Below are 17,684 nucleotides of genomic sequence, written 5' to 3'. Positions count from 1 at the left end.
ACTGAGATAGTGGATTCTATCTTTTGTTGAAGATAATGTTCCTTTAGAACCTCTTATCCAATCAACAAAGTATATAGGTAAAAATTAAGATGCATTTTTTTTAAATCATCGAAAGGATGCTCTATATTTTTTTAATTAAAAAGGCATCTTTTAATACTATTCAATTGTATATAATTATTCAAATGTCTTTCAGTACTATTTTTTACTGTTCATGATTGTTATCTTTTGCCTAAATTTTAAAATTTAATTTCTGAACGAATTCAAGGTTGAATTCATATTGTATTTCGTAGCTGTTATAACATGAATTTTTATTTATGTTGTAGCAGTTAGGTTTTATAGCTGCTACTCTGGAATAGTAATGAAAGATATTTAGATAAATGTAAGGATAGAACAGTGGGTGGAGTATCCTTTTGATTAAAAATAAGTACATTTTATTTTAGAAAGAGGTTTGAATGACTAGTTGAAGTTGAAAAAAAAATGATAAATTTTAGTTAGCCTCATTTTACTATCCCTGAGGGTGACCGATTCGGTCTCACGGAAGTTTCCCATCGGTCACTAGGATAAATCGGGAAGTGCACGTAGCGGCCAACCCAGACACCCGACTAGTTGAAGTTAAGAATCTTAATATTGGAGATAAAATGATAAGATATTTTGATCATTTTGAAAAATATATTTTATTTAAAAATAATATAAATGCAAGGGTTAAAATAAGCACGCTGACAAGTTTGGGCGAAAATTATAAGGGTGAAATTAGAAATTTGACAAATTTAAAATGAGATTTTGAAAAAATAATAATAATAAATACAGCGTTGCTGGATTTGGGCCTTTTATTTAGAAGGGAGCAAGCAGATCGCCGCCCGTCTGCCGTCGGGTTGCTCGCGTTCTCCTCGTCCGCGACGAGCAGATGCGACGAAGCTAAGGTTTAGGCGATCTTTCGCATCTCCGTTCGCCGGATCGAACCCCTAACCCTTCCTCCGACGCAATGGCCGCCCCCGGCCACGAGTCATCCGGGACCACGCTCATGGATCTCATCACCTCCGATCCGGCGACGGCGGCTCCCCCGGCCCCCAACCCCGCCCCTGCGGCCGCCCCGTCAACTCTTGGCAAGCCGGCCACCACGGATCGGAAGTCCAGGAGAGGCGCTCTGGCCCAGATCCAGACCGATACCATCGCCGCCGCCAAGGCTCTCAACCCCGTCAAAGCCATACCGCAGCGGCAGAAGAAGAAGGTCCGACCCTTTCGCCTTGAATCTACCCACTTTCCTTACGTTTGCCTATTTTGGCTGTCGAATCTCGTCCCTGCGACCCTGCCTGGTCAATCGAGTTACGGCGTTTATCTTTCTCGATCTATTCGTATAATGTCTGAAATTGCCTAATTCTGTGACGTACTCGAATTTGAGCAGTCAGTCTCATATGCACAGTTGGTGAGGAGTATTCATGAACTCGCTGCCACATCGGATCAGGTGTCTGTTAATTTTATTGCATTATGATCCTCCTTAAACTACTTGAGAAGTGGAGCAATGACTAATCGTGCCTCCTTTCTTTTGTTGCAGAAAAGCTCCCAGAAGCAGCTCGTGCTTCATGTGTTCCCAAAACTTGCAGTCTACAACTCGGTGGATCCTTCCGTTGCTCCATCACTTCTTATGGTATTTCACTTTGCCTGCGAATTTTGTTTGTAGAAGCAATAACTTCCTGCTAACTTTGAAGGTGATCTACACATTTCTTCTGTTTGGTTCTTTGTAACCTGCTAATATGCTCAAGTTAATGATGCAACATATTAATACCAAGATCTCTGAAAATAATGTTGTTATCATGGAAAATTACCTTGCATTTTAGATATTCTTCCAGTGATTGTAAGATACAAATACTTCTTATAGTGGTATTTTAATTAATGCAAACTTTAGGAAGAAAAGTTTCTGCAATAATGTAGTAACTAGCTGGACATTTTTACCGGTTGCAGTTTGCGACATGGATTATATACACCAATAGCTTAATGTTGTTGGGACTAAGTTGGAGAGTCCTTAACAGCTGTATCATTATTGATTTTATTCAACATTTCAAAACTGAAGCAGTTGTTAAATTACAAGCTAAATTTTAAGTATTTGGCTTCTATTTAATCTCATAGAATCAGAACAGTTGCATAAGGATCCAGGATTTTCACAAAAATGACATAACGCTGAGTTTTTAGAGAACCCACATTGGTTTTCTTTTAGTAGCCGGTTACAAAATACCCGCTAAAAATTCTGTTAGATTCTTTGCAATCAAGTATCCCAATTTTTTGTATCTATCTTATGGACCTTATTGTTAACAATAACAGTTAAATAAAGTGCATGAAAAGGACACTTAAGCCATGTTTCTTATTAGGTTCATAAACTAAGACGGATAGAGAAGTATGAAGGCTGAAAATAGGGAAGAAGAGAAATGGAGTAATTTTCTCATTTAAAGGATTTTCTCTCCACTCCTTTTCCTTCTGCAATGGTTTTCTCACAGGAAACACAGCGGTTCTACATGCAAAATGAACAAGCTAACTGCAAAAAAAGGAGAAAAGGGTATCAAAATTTGGTGGAAAAGCAACAATATGAACACCTATCTACTTATAGCAAAGCTCTCATGTTTCGTCTGTTCTTATGGTTTCCTATCTGCACATCAGAATTATTCATTTAACAGTACATGGGGTTCTAATATATAGGTGCAATGGGATAGTCTAATGACAATATCAAATTAACTAATGTTGTTTTACCTTTTTTCAGCTTCATCAACAGTGTGAAGATAGGAATGTGCTACGCTATGTGTACTATTATTTGGCCAGAATTTTGTCCGACAGTGGTGCACAAGGTTTAAGTCCAGGTGGAGGGATTCCGACCCCCAATTGGGATGCACTTGCTGATATTGATGCTGTTGGAGGGGTCACAAGAGCAGATGTGATACCTCGAATAGTCCATCAACTTACCGCTGAGGCTACAAGTGCTGATGTTGAATGTAACTATTGTCTTAGTTTGTTTCTGTTAGATTATGCCGTTTTTCCATGTCATTATTTAAGACAATCATTTCTTGTATTTCCCTAGGTTCATTTTTTGATGATTATTTGTCATCGTATACTTCACTCAAACAACCTCTCATTGATAAAATTTTGCTTTACAAAATGATTATCTTTTAATTTTAGTGGTTATTTTATGTAACCATGTAACATATTTAAACTAATAGCAGTACTGTTTACCTTAACACAGTGAATTCTCTCTTTCTCCTTTCTGATTCAGCAAATATGTTACTTGTTCTAACATATTCTACTGGCTCCAAAAATTATTTGATATGGAAACATTTTGCGTGTATGCAAAGTATGAAAATATAGAAAAAACAGTCTTATTTTCACCTTTATAGTTTATGGAAGACTATACAGTTTTTTTTTTATTGATCTGAAAAACTATGAAAACATATGAAGAAATACAACATATTTTTGGATTTATATAAAAAAATGTGTTATCCTTAATTTTTATGTAAAGAGAATTGAATTTTCACAAATGAATCATCATGTGAAGCTGATTAATTTTTCAAGAGTTTTGCTTTTTCTTCTGCAATAATTCAAGAGCCAAAGGTGGGTGTCTGAATATCTTATATAATTTTTAAAATAGCTGTTATTTTACATTTTGGCTTCACTGTGACAAATACCATGAAGGTGCTTTAACAATTATCATGGTCTACTTAAATATGAGAACTAACCCATGAACTGTTTGGCTCAAAATGCTTGAGTTCAAGTTAACAGTAGTTCACCCATACAAAAATTTTTAAATTCCTTTATTAGCCCACATGGAACTAAACTAGGGTGTCACAATCTCTTTGACTTAAGATTTATCCCTTTAACAATTGATCACTCATCTAAGCTTATAAACCTCTTCCTTAGCTCCTAGCTCAGTATCTCGGACTAAATTAGGATGTCCCATTAACTCCAGAAAATGGAAATTGAAACTAATGCTAGCTTACTAACATAGGTGCTCTAGATAATTTGGTGAAGAGCCTCTTTAACAACACATTATCTCCCCCAGAGGCAAGACAAATTTGCTCGATACTATATTTTTACTTGTCAAATTAATTGTTTGGAAAACTTCACGTGAAATTTATAGTGTTTATTTTAGTGTATTAAATTTAAGTTTCGACAGATTAAATTTAACATCATAGCCAGTATAGTGTATTCAAAACACTTTTGATTGACTAAATGGTTCTTTGCAGTCCATTCTCGGAGGCTTGCAGCTCTGAAGGCCCTGACTTCTGCTTCAGCAAGCAATTCTGAGATCTTGGAGAAGTTATACGAGATTGTTTTTGGCATTCTAGAAAAGGTTTGTAATGTTTATCCCATTTCCCTAATTGACTACCTATGAAATGATAATGCTACCTCAATTGCTGAGAAAAATTTATGCACCTGCCTCACAAGCATTTATACAAGCTTTAATCTTTTTTATGCACCGACCCCACCCTTGTTGTTTTTTTTTTCTATGCTAGTCATAGGGCTTCTCATTCTTTTGTTTCTTGATCCTTGAACATTCTCATGTTGAATTGTCTCATTGAACATTTATTGGAACATTAAATTGGATTTTACATGTCCCTAAATTTCAGGTTGGAGATGCAAAGCAAAAGCGCCGAAGAGGCATATTTGGCAAGCAAGGTGGTGACAAGGAGGTACTTTCCCGTTTACAAATGTGTACTGTGCTTTAATCTTTTCACATTAAACACTTGAATCTCAAGTGCTTGCCTATCACCCATGATCTTGTTGATCAGAATACAATTTTACCTTTGAAACTAGAAACTGTCAATTTTACCTTTGAAACCAGAAACCCCTTTTTTACTTTGTATATTCCTCTATTATCTATCATTAAGTTAGTCCAGTGCAACCTTGAAACCCAGATTTTTTTAAGGTCAGAACGAAACCATCATTCAGTTTGGCACAATCATGAGATTAGTGTGTACTGTGTGGTTAATATGGTTTCTTATATCTGCAGTCTAATATTAGGAGCAATCTGCAATATGCTTCTCTTAGTGCTCTAAGAAGACTTCCTCTTGATCCTGGGAATCCAGCATTTCTCCATCGTGCCATACAAGGGTCTGTTGTCCAAACTCATATGAATATGTATCATCTTTTTAATTTAATGATTTTATTACTGCCCAACTTTTTTTAAAAGGCTTTGGAGAATAAAAATTGCAATGCCTACAATTTGAGAACAATTCTTTTCAAAAATATTATGCCTTGTTGACTTTTTCATACAGAGTAATCCCAATTATAATTAGTTCTTTCCCTATTATAGAAGTATGGTTTGCTTAATCATCTTTCTTCTAGGCATTCACATATTAAACCTCCACCATAATGTTTGTTTAGTTGTGCATACCTGTTGGTTGCCAAATTGTCTTCTTTTTCCCATTTTGTTTTATTAATACTAAATTAGCAGAAACTTGTGAGTTTCTCTTCTCCTTCTTGGCTTCTCAGATACAATGATATGAATGACAGTCAGTTTGCATTAAATAATTTACATTGTATACTGATTTATCACTACACTGGTTGTTCACTATTTCTTAACATTTTCTACTCTAATGCTTTTGATAGGATTCAATTTGCTGATCCAGTTGCTGTAAGGCATGCCTTGGGGCTTATTTCTGATATAGCTACAAAAGATCCTTACTCTGTCGCTATGGCTCTTGGTCAGTTTAAGTTTTCTATGACCTTACATTTACATTGGTGATTGCATAAAATATGGCTTTTTTTCTTGTGAAAAGGTTGACTTGTGTGATATGTCTATTAACTTTAATTGACTTTTTCTTGTTTATAGTACCAATATGTAGACTGGTAAGTACAATATTTATCTACTAACTTATTTTCTCTTTTCTGTGCAGAAAAACACATTGAGCATGGAGGTGCACTTCTATCTCTTTCTTATCGTTGCTATGTATTTCTAAATTATGCCATCACTTCATTTTCAATTCCATTAGTTATGCTGTATCAGTAAACACTAGTATTGCACTAGCTGACCATGTTTTGTTATTCTTTTTTCCTTTTAGATATTTGAGAGTGGAATGTGAAATCTGGCTTCTAGAAAATCTAGAATTCTTTCTAACTTGAATTCATTTATCCAACACCTTCTTGTGATGCATTGCGCAATTGTAGGAATGAAAGATGTTATTGGGATTGTCTATTTAGTTTTTCATTTTATCTAATAAGAATCTGTTGTTGGATGAATAGGTGCCTTGCATGACATACTTCATTTGCATGACGTTCTTGCTCGGGTTTCCCTTGCTAGGTTGTGTCATACAATATCTAGAGCCCGTGCACTTCATGGTATGCATATTCATCGACATTATATGCAATTTTTCTTTCTTATTTGTATACTCCAGTTAAATGCCTTGTTTAATAATCTGTATCCAGAGAGGCCTGATATAACGTCTCAATTCAGCTCACTTCTTTATCAACTGCTTCTGGATCCCAGTGACAGAGTTTGTTTTGAGGCGATACTCTGCGTTTTGGGAAAATTTGACAATACAGAGAGGTGACAGTTAAACTTGTAATAAAATGGATAGAGAAATTCCTTGAAAATATCTATCATTGTTGAGTTATCGATCTCTTGTATAATCATAAGTCCCCTTTATACTTGCTATGTTATAGAACTGAAGAGCGTGCAGCGGGATGGATTCGATTGACCAGAGAAGTTCTTAAGTTGCCTGATGCACCTTCAGTTAAACTAAAAGAGACAGACAATCCTACAGCAAAAGCAAATATTGAGAAACCTTCTAAAGCAAAGCGTCCTCAGCCTCTTATAAAACTTTCCATGAGGAGGTCGACATGTTTTTTCTTTTTTCATATCTATATTATTTCCTGTTATTTTGAACGATGCAGGTATGGAATTCTAACATTCTCTTGTTAAGATACTCAGATTAGAAAGTTCTTTCCGGAGTTTCTCTCGACCAGTGCTTCATGCTGCTGCAAGAGTGGTTCAGGAAATGGGAAAAAGCAGGGCTGCTGCATTTGCATTGGGTGTATATGATGTTGATGAAGGAATGAGGCTTGATCCTGTTGATTCAGAGCTTAATAGTGGCTCACACTCTGAAGGTAGTTTATATATAATTGTTCACACTTCCAATAAATGAAGAATATTTATTTTATTCCTTGAATCATGCATTTTTGTCAAAACTGAATTACTGTTCCAGAATGTTGATTCTTTACTTTTTTTATGGTTTTATAAAGATTAAGAATAATAAACTGTGACAATAACTATTTCCAGAAGACAACCATAGCTCTGCATATCTTATAGCTATAAATCTTGAGGATGAGGAACTAAAGGAGATAAGAATGACACTTATAAGAAGGATTGTGTGTATTTTCACTTGATGTTAGGCCTTATGTCTTCCATCTTTCGCTTTTGAAGAGGCTAGGAGGAGATTGGGGAAAGGAAAGGGTCACATATTGGATGATCCCAATTCTATCAGTGCGTTTATGAGTTTACTGTTGATGGACAAGGACACAGTTAGGTGGTGAGAGAGGGGAAGAGAAGAGGGAGAAGAGGCAGAGGATGAGGAAAGAGAGGAGAATTCCCCCTTTCTTACCATGTAAGCAATGCCTTAATAGTCTTTGCATTAGCTAGATATCAAGATTTCCATGTGGATCATGAAGAAAGTGTACTTTCCTTGCATGTTAATTGAAAATGTTTATGTATGGACCAAAGTAGTCTCTTAGACCATATTTTGTTGTATTTAGTTTTGTTCTTATTCAGCTTGGCAGAATTGCATTCATTCATTATGTGTTACATGTTGCCTCTTAGTCTACATGTTGCCTCTTAGTCTAGAAAGTGAATTCTCCTTGTTTTTGTATGTGATATTATCATTACAGTTGATGATACTACAAGAATCATATGTTTGAAAATTTATCTTCATCAACACTTTCTTAACAAAGGAGATTGTAGAGTTTATGTATTTTCAGGATATTATGGATATTAAGGTTGTCCAGTCAGGGGAAGACATCTATGAACTTTGTCTAGTAGGTGTTAGATCCAGTGAAACTTCTCTATGCATCTGAATGTCAACTCTTACATACTATGTACTGACATAATACCTAGCATTGGACAAAATTTATTTATCACAACACGTGCGTATTATTAACTCTAACCTTTATTATCATTGTCATCTGTAATTTTTGTCAGCCTAAAATCTCCAAATTAAAATTTTATTTAAACATTTGTCCACCAATTCATCATTGTCAAAAAATTGCTAACAATCTTATCTTCCAGGAACCCGTAAGGCAATACCCGTGTCAAATGGTGCAGGCAGTGTAGATACTATTGCAAGTTTATTAGCATCACTAATGGAAGTTGTGCGTACAACTGTGGCATGTGAATGTGTTTATGTTCGTGCCATGGTAATTAAAGCTCTAATATGGATGCAAAACCCACATGAATCTCTGGAGGAATTGCAATCTATCATTGCATGTGAGCTGTCTGATCCAGCCTGGCCTTCTGCATTATTAAATGATATCTTGCTCACTTTACATGCTCGGTTTAAGGTACTTTTTTCTTCTCTCCATTACTTGTGCTTGTTTGTGGTTTTTGGGAATCACTTACATTGTATATTTCATTTGCATATCAGAAGAAAATCAACCTAGTAAGAAAAAGATTGTGCAGTGCAAGCTTTAAGTTTCACAATATAATAGTAACCTTACAATGAAATTTAACTATGGAATACCTGAAAATTTTCGTTAGTTTGATAAAATGCCGGTTCTTTATGCCCCATATTGACTAGGCTTGTTTTACTCCACTTGCACAGAAGTTGATTATTCGTCACTCTGTTTGTTGTCTTTAGTAATTTAGTGTCATTACATATTCATCTCACCCGTCTTGATCCTTCTTCATTCTATTGTGCCGTGATGGATAAGAATAGGAAATGTGCCCGCTCTAAATCACCATGTCTCTGCTTCTCATGATGGCAAGGGTGGATGATTGATTTCCCAACCCAACTTACCCTATTGCTATCCTTCCCCAATACTTCCATCATGGCACACACACGAAGTGCCAACCGTCAACCTAGCTAGTAGTTGAGATAGTTGTGAGATCAATCATGATAATATTTCTTTGAATGTCATTGTACCTTTTAACAGGTCAGTTCATAATTTCATGGCATTAAAGATTGTAGGAGGTAACAACAAAAAGTGATGTTATGTTATGATTTTCGAAATTAGAATTTCAGAAAACTAGCTCCACAATCATAAATTTCCTTAAAATGACAAGAGGTTAAAAGGACCTTAGTTTAACCACCCTACACAAAACTCAAGGATGGGAAAAATCCATAAGCCAGCTCCAAAATTATCCTCGTATGTTGTCTCACAATGTTTTGGCATGTTTCAACATAATCTGATGTTGAATATCTGATCTTCTTGTGTTATATTATAAGATGCTAGTTTTTGATCTTTCTTGATTTTGGTTTGACCTACCAGGCAACTCCAGATATGGCAGTCACACTCCTTGAAATTGCTAGAATTTTTGCAACCAAAGTACCTGGGAAAATTGATGCTGATGTTCTGCAACTTCTCTGGAAAGTATGTTCATGTTGTGGCTCATAGGAAGTAGTCTTTTGCATTCAACATTAATATGATTCTTAGTTTCAACTGATTGGGGTTTTAGCTTATGAGGGCATATGAGGTTCCATTTAATTTGTCTGCACGAGTGTTTTAGATGTTACAAAATGGCAGGTGATCATTTGTTTTTGTTTGTTATGATAAGTACTTGTTATCAAAAGTAGATTTAACATACGGTTAACTTGAAGAAAGGTTATTACACTTAAACTACACACCGTCCTTATACTTGCATTTTGGAAGTCATGACCCTTGATTTGCATGCCATAGATTGTTTTGTTGAGTAAGCACTACTATCTGACTTATCTCAGGATTAAACCTGCAATAATACTCCATTTTTAACATTTAATAACAATGAGAATAGTTAAGTTCCATAGATGCAGTTAAATTGTGTCTGCCTTTGTTCAAGGTATTGAGAGTTAAACAGTCCATTATTCCAAGTATCAAACTGGCGGAGAGTATTCCTAACTGCGGTGTATCTGATTTTTTTATTCAATCCAAATGGCTAATATTAAACTAGATTGTAGGCGATAGTATATTGCTTGATTCAAAAAGTTATCTACTGTCAAATGTGCTGTTCAGGTTACTGTCAAACTGATTGTCATGCTTGTATCCCAGCATTCAGGGTAGTTTAGTGATTTTCTTTTTGTTGAGTATCTAATATGATTTGCCACACTCCAAATTCTTCTTCTCAATGCATCCAATAATGTTTGCACACTTTGTACTATCTAGTCCATAAGGTATTGAGAGTTAAACAGTCCATTATTCCAAGTATCAAACTGGCGGAGGGTATTCCTAACTGTGGTGTATCTGATTTTTTTATTCAATCCAAATGGCTAATATTAAACTAGATTGTAGGCGATAGTATATTGCTTAATTCAGAAAGTTATCTACTGTCAAATGTGCTGTTCAGGTTACTGTCAAACTGATTGTCATGCTTGTATCCGAGCATTCAGGGTAATTTAGTGATTTTCTTTTTGTTGAGTATCCAATATGATTTGCCACACTCCAAATTCTTCTTCTCAATGCATCCAATAATGTTTGCACACTTTGTACTATCTAGTTCATACGGTACCACACTAATGTACACTGTGTAGCATGTTCCTTAGTTTCTTACATCTAAAACTAGCTGACCTCACATAGTTGTGACAAACAGTTAGATGATGTTGATAAGTTTCTGGCTTGTAAGCATTATATATGTACTTCATCTTTTGGCTGCGTTTTGACCTTGTTATGATCCTTTTTTTCCCTTCGTTAGACATGTCTTGTTGGAGCTGGTCCAGAAGGGAAGCATACTGCATTGGAAGCGGTTACTATTGTTCTTGACCTTCCACCACCTCAACCTGGAACCATGTCAGGGCTTGCATCTGTTGATAGAGTGTCTGCATCAGATCCAAAGTCTGCTTTGGCATTGCAGAGATTAGTGCAAGCTGCGGTAAGGATATAAATATCACAGATTTATGCAATTTAATGTGTGTCTTTGGAAATTAAGTGAGCTTTAATTCTGTTGTTACTGTGCAACCTAGATAAGCAGGTTTCAAATTACAACTTCTATTGAGCATGATGAGTGATGATCATCCCTTTTTAGATCATGGATTTTATGAAAACCAACTAACTAGGCTGACCCTATATATGTCCATACGTGTATGCTTGTACCTGTACACATCAGTGCTCTTTGTTGGAGTAGGCAAATTGGGTTTTGTTATATGCATTTGCTATGAAATTGAGTTTTTATGTTTTGATCATTATCAATGCAGGTGTGGTTTTTGGGTGAAAATGCAAATTATGCTGCTTCTGAATATGCTTGGGAGTCAGCAACACCTCCTGGCACTGCACTTATGATGTTAGATGCTGATAAAATGGTGGCAGCGGCAAGTTCTAGAAATCCTACACTTGCTGGTGCTTTGACACGGCTTCAAAGGTGTGCCTTTAGTGGAAGCTGGGAGGTACCTTTAGAACTTTGACTTTTGACTATTATTCATATATAAGATTTGTTAAAAGATTCTTCTCTCCATTACCTATGAGCACTTAGCATTGTCTTGTTTTCATATGAATGTTGCCTGTTGATGATGCACAGGTTCGGATAATTGCTGCTGAAGCATTAATCACTATTGCAATCAGATCTGGAGAGCCTTATCGACTACAGATATATGAATTCTTGCATGCTTTATCTCTAGGTGGTGTTCAATCTCAGTTTTCACAATCACAACTTAGTAATGGGGAAGATCAAGGTGCTAGTGGTATTGGTATTGGGTCTTTAATTAGTCCTATGCTAAAAGTACTTGATGAGATGTACAGGGCACAAGATGATTTAATCAGGTAACTTATGACAAACTTATTACAAGTGAAGAAGTTAGATGTTTATTTATGTTGTTCTATGCTTGTTTCCTTTGATTTCTAGAGATATGCGGAACCATGACAACAACAAACAAGAATGGACAGATGACGAACTAAAGAAACTTTACGAGACTCATGAGAGACTTCTTGATTTAGTTTCATTGTTCTGCTTTGTCCCAAGGGGAAAGTATCTTCCTCTTGGTCCTACCAGGTAACTCTGACTTGCATCTTTTAGTCATCGTAAAGCACACTTGTACTTGCATAGTGCGGAAGAGGATTCTTTATGTTCATACCCGATGCATTATATCATACTAATTAGATGTCATGTCCTACGCCCTCATGTGAAATGTGGATGTAGAATGCTAATTTCTTGTGGACGAGGAGATCTATATCAAGTGTCTAGTTGGTTGAACTTTTCATACATTGCTTCCATATCGTGTTCTTGTTGGGTTTAATAATGTGGCAATTGATTATTTGGATATTGTGAAGACCCATTTCTTTCCTGTTGGTGGCCACATAATTGTTAAACTAGGTGCTACAGAAAATTATTATAATGATGATGCATATAGTTCTAAACACATTTCATTGAATGGAGGTTAATGAGAATAAGTACACCCCACTAGACCTGATTAGTTGTATGCGCTGGAAAGCAACAAACTAGTGGTCGTCAGGGGCTCAGGGCCACTACAACATTAGCTCCTGACTAGCTGTGGGAGCAAGTTCAAACATAGAGGACCATCATGACGATGATTATGCCACTGATAATGCTATTCGAGTAAGAATAACGTAGAATTATATGGCAAAAGTGTGATATCAATTTTGGTTGTAACTAACACAAACAGAAGATCTAGCATGCCTTTTTCACCTACTGTAGTAGTCGTCTAGTTGTCTCCAGCTAATTCCCTTCTTGTTGCTTGTAAGGTTGTAAAACAGCCAAAGATTTGCCAAATCTGTTCACTTTGGTTGAGTTGAACTAATTTCACCATCTTTGACCAATTCCCTTCCAGATTGAGAGAAGAAAATTGCTTACAATCATCTTGCACTGCCCATCAAAACCATAAAAAAGGGGCATATGATTTCGTTGAGTTTTTATTGTGGATGAATTGAGATATAAAATCTCATCTACCAGTATTCAAGTTCTGTACTTTATTTCTAGTGAAGCCACGAGCTAAAATCCTCAGTTAAGGACGTTGCCTTTTTATTCGTCATTGCAGTTGAAGGCTTGGTTGTAGTTATTTTTCTGCATGCAGTTGCAATTTGTATTTCCATTTACTTGTAAGTTTGATATCCACTCCAGCTTCAGTATGTGAATGAGTGTCCAGGTTTACTTGCATTAGCTATGAACAGATTATAATCATCTCTCAACTTATTATTTCTTGGTTTTTGACATGCAGCGACAAACTCATTGACATATACCGTGACCGACATAACATTAGTGCATCTTCTGGTTTGAATGATCCAGCTGTAACAACAGGGATATCTGACTTGGTGTATGAATCTAAACAAGTCGATGTAAAGCCATCTAATGCAATTGATCCTGAATTGGCAATGGCTTGGGCAGCAGGTTTAGATGATGGTATGTGGGAAAATAATGCACCAGCAATGGAGAAGGTAAGATGTGTAGTTCTACAATGGCGGTCCCTTTTAATGATGATGTTTTCATAATTTTAAATCATTGTAAATACAATTTGCTCAAATATAGAAGACATGGCTACCTTCAACTGTGACTGCAGATCACACTGTTGCTCAGCTTACATAGCTACATATTTCCCGTTTTGTTATAATCTTTACTTAATTGCTGATGGAGGCTGTAATATGCTGTTGCTAGGTAAATGAATTTCTTGCTGGTGCTGGAATTGATGCTCCGGATGTTGAGGAGGAAGAGAATTTAACTTCTCGGCCATCAGTGACGTATGACGACCTATGGGCTAAGTCTATTCTTGAAACTTATGAAGCTGAGGTACTATAACCATCAATATAAATTATTAATTGTGTTTGTGATCTTTATATTATTGCATTTTATTCCAGGAAGATGATGCAAGATCGTCAGGGTCATCATCTCCTGAATCAACTGGTTCTGTGGAAACTTCTATATCATCCCATTTTGGCGGTATGAACTATCCATCATTGTTCAGTTCACGTCCATCAGGCTATGGCATTTCACAAACTTCAGTATGTATCTTTATTTTGTTGCAGAAATAACCTACTATTTCTCTGCTTCCTGCATTGTTTTTTCGTTTCTCTTGTCAATTCTTTCAGTGTTGATTTTATTGCTTTAGCATATAAGCTTGCTGCATTGTACATGTCTTGGAGTGGTGGGGCAAGCAGATGAACTTACTAAAAATAATAATGGCTTAGGGTGCACACTTAATTGGCATTTCTCTTCAATATAATGTCCCAAGTTTTCAAAGTATCATGATTTCAGGAGCTCCTGATTATGGATGATAAATAAGTATTGTTTAGATTAACAAATCTTTAATTGAGTTTTTATTTTTTATTTTAATATAGATACCTAAATTTGCAATTCTGTCATGTCTCTTTCATTATTTATCTTTGTTCGTTGTGTTTCGTATCAAATTATGTTATAAGATCATGCTCACCAAGGTTTAAAATATCGAACCATGCCGAAATTTCGATCCCGGATCGGAACGATACAGTTTCGGTTTCATATCATACCGTGCTGGTATAGTTTCGGTATTTTTAAAATATAAAATATATTAATTAAAATAAAAAATTTAAAAATTAAAATTTTTGATAATTTTATAGGTTTTAATAAAGCCTATTTAAATTATCCCGAACTATAGCTAGGAATTGATTATTAAAATTTAATTAAACCTTAAGTTTTAAAAAATACAAATTGCGGCCACAACGCGCGACTGGGTACATGTGCCCCGCGCGCGGAGGTGTCGTCGGCCCCGAGTGGCGCCTCCGGTGGCGTTGCCGGCCCCGAGCGGTGCCTCTGGCGGCATTGCCGGCCTCGGGCGGTGCCTTCGGCGGCGTTGCCGGCCCCGGGCGGTGCCTCCGGCGGCGCCGGGCTTGGGCGGCGCCTTCGGCGGCGTCGTCACCAAGGCCGTGCGACGCCTCCGGAGGCGCCGTCGAGGCCGCGCGACGCTTCTAGAGGTGCTGTTGAGGCTGCGCGACCCCTCCGGAGGCGTCCCTCGGTTGACATTCCTATGTCGGCGCTATGCCGGTGCCGGTGCCGGTGCATCGGCAGAATGAAATTTTTTGCTCGTGTTGCCCGATACGGCTCGAAATTTCAATCCTTCTCACTATAGTCAGTATTCTAGAAGCATCAGAATCACCTCGACTAAAGATGCTTTGAATGTGTAAAATATAGAGCTTTACATAATTGCCTTAGATTATTCATATCGTTTGACATGGTTTATGGATCATTTCTTGTGACCAATGCAGCTTTTTTTCTCTAATTTCCATGATTCAAGTGGAACTAAAGTAATAAACATAGTTTTCTTTTCTCTGGACTTATTATCAGGATAACAGGTCAGGAACCAATGCGAGGCGGTTCAGCAACACATCTACTGGTGGTGCAGGTTTCGAGGGAATTGGATCTCCGGTTAGCCTTCTTTCTAGAAAGCATGTTGTTGTTTTCATTATCTGGATTATACAGCTCTCATGTTCCAGTTTGCATATTTAGGTTAGGGAAGAACCACCATCGTACTCATCTACGCTTCAGAGATACGAGTCCTTCGAAAATCCTTTAGCAGGGGCTGGTACACGGAGTTTTGGCTCACAGGATGATGGCACAAGTTCACAAAATCCGCAATTTGGGAAAGCCTTATACGACTTCACCGCGGGTGGTGATGATGAGGTACTTTGTGGTTTTTATGTTACATTGCTATTCTTTTTTCAACTGATTGCTACTTAAATCTCGTGCCACCGCCGGCAGTGATGAATGAGATTCTTTTTACTTTCCTATCATTTTCATGGGCATCTTTTATTTCTCTAGGATGCATTTAGGAATAGCTGTTATATTCCCCACGAATTCTCATGCAATAAGTATTCTTTTATTTGTTTGCAAAAATAAAATTGTCTATTTGTAAAGCATAGTTAATTTTTACTCTATTACAGCATTCACTATCTTTTATTTATTTTATTTTTCAATATATATAATATATTCTTATTTTATTCAATCCTCCAAAAATAGGATGAGCAAAGTAAGTCAATTGAGCCAAGCAGATTGGACGACTTGATCAAGCTACACAAGTTGAATGAGCTAGATTCAATTGGGTCACCTAGTCTAGTCAGTTGCCCGCCCAACCTAACATGTGTGACGGATCAAGCTTGTACCGAATGGTTGGTCTCGTCAAGGGGTAAGTGGGGCCAGATTGGATGGGCTAGGTAGGTTGGTTTGACTAGATGAGTGGGCTAATCAGATCAGGTGGGTCTGACATACCGAATGGTTGGTCTCCTCAAGGGGTCAATGGGGTCAGTTAGATTGGATGGGCTAGGTAGGGTGGTTTGATTAGATGAGTTTAGGCATGACGAGCAGACTAGATAGGCTAATCGGATCAAGTGGAACCGACTAGGGATCGGGCTAGTATGACCAGAAGAGCCAATCAAGCTAAGTGAGTCGATCAAACAAGTTGAGCGGGTTCAACAGGCTGAGCAAGTAGATCAATCAGGTCCCTCAGGCAAGGCAAAGTCTAGCTAGTCGTATGGATTGTTCAAGGTGGGAGTATAACTCTTACAAAATAAGTGAATCGCACTAAATTTCTCATGTAAAGAATATTTTATGATTGTGAGAAATATTCCTTTTCTATTTCCCAGCCAAATGAACTAAATTCAGAGATATTTGTCAATTTTGATGAGCCAAATGCATACGAATTTCCTGACCGAAGGTAATCTGCCATATATCCTATTTGAGTCGCTAATCTGGATTATCATGCCTTCAGTTAAGCTTAACAGCTGGAGAGGAGGTGGAAATCGATTACGAAGTCGATGGTTGGTACTATGTAAGTCTCCTCGCCAGAAACCTGTCTTCGATTTATCATAACTCGAACCACTAATTCCTCATCTTATTATCCATGTTCAGGTGAAGAAAAAACGACCTGGGAGAGATGGGAGAATGGGTGGACTGGTTCCAGTTCTCTACATCAGTTCATCTTGATGTCTCGTAATACAACACAATCTGTTCAACCTTCATAATTTCTCTTCGCCCGTTTGAGAAAAGCTATAGATCTTTTCTTTGGCTCCATTTCGTTCTTCCGTACCTGGTACGACGTTTGTGATGAAAAAACCCCAGCAGAGATCCATTTCTGGATTCCCATTCCTGGTATGAGCTCTATTTGATGTTGTATCCAAACACATTTGTTCGTTCGTTTTCATTTTTCATTCTCATTGGTTTCGTGTGGCTGTTTTTCGCCATTAGGTCATGTAATTTTACCGATTGTGTTTGTTTATTGCCTTTGAATTCTATGATGCAGTCTTTGTAGAGTTAACGCAAGGTTTTCCTCTCTTTTCCTTTTTTGACTGCATATTTATTTCGATTAGTTCATCACCCCCCTTGACTCCCATTCTACTCGCACCCAATGGTTCGAAGGGCCTCCCAAAAAATCATGGTGAAGACTCCCCTCATTGTAGTTTTGTTCCCATGTGATACCGCAATTTTTATTTTTATTTATTTATGTTTGTTCTCACCTTCAAAGACTACAGAAATGTGGTGGGTGATTATATTTCGACTGAGTGCAAGTAGTTTATATTTCAAATTTGATGTCGTTTTAAGTTTCGTTTCG

General features: G+C 37.1%; 1 protein-coding gene across 1 annotated transcript; it reads left to right on the top strand.

Moving 5' to 3' along the window:
• Positions 1 to 867: 867 nt before the first annotated feature.
• LOC141834884 (uncharacterized) lies at positions 868 to 17,406 on the top strand. The gene is made up of 26 exons (XM_074722273.1): positions 868 to 1,228; positions 1,403 to 1,462; positions 1,553 to 1,645; positions 2,750 to 2,978; positions 4,224 to 4,330; positions 4,608 to 4,670; positions 4,991 to 5,091; positions 5,590 to 5,684; positions 5,877 to 5,897; positions 6,223 to 6,318; positions 6,406 to 6,526; positions 6,643 to 6,813; positions 6,911 to 7,086; positions 8,261 to 8,532; positions 9,460 to 9,561; positions 10,856 to 11,032; positions 11,355 to 11,543; positions 11,675 to 11,916; positions 11,999 to 12,145; positions 13,329 to 13,545; positions 13,763 to 13,894; positions 13,963 to 14,106; positions 15,425 to 15,505; positions 15,587 to 15,760; positions 16,845 to 16,904; positions 16,985 to 17,406. Exons 1-26 carry the CDS (start codon positions 983 to 985, stop codon positions 17,057 to 17,059), a joined length of 3,591 nt encoding a protein of 1,196 aa, XP_074578374.1. The 5' UTR covers positions 868 to 982; the 3' UTR covers positions 17,060 to 17,406.
• Positions 17,407 to 17,684: the final 278 nt, after the last annotated feature.

The sequence above is a fragment of the Curcuma longa genome, chromosome 9 (assembly GCF_044706935.1).
Source record: "Curcuma longa cultivar G26 ecotype Majalengka, Jawa Barat chromosome 9, ITB_CL_G26_1.1, whole genome shotgun sequence".
Taxonomy (NCBI): Eukaryota; Viridiplantae; Streptophyta; class Magnoliopsida; order Zingiberales; family Zingiberaceae; genus Curcuma; species Curcuma longa.
This window is presented reverse-complemented; position numbering and strand designations above follow the sequence as displayed.

Bases quoted from the DNA above. Each gene is read 5' to 3' on its own strand.
- LOC141834884 (XM_074722273.1), top strand. From the start codon at position 983: ATGGCCGCCCCCGGCCACGAGTCATCCGGGACCACGCTCATGGATCTC. The intron at 5,898-6,222 runs GTGCACTTCTAT...TTGGATGAATAG, and splicing joins AAAACACATTGAGCATGGAG to GTGCCTTGCATGACATACTT. The intron at 7,087-8,260 runs GTAGTTTATATA...CTTATCTTCCAG, and splicing joins TAGTGGCTCACACTCTGAAG to GAACCCGTAAGGCAATACCC.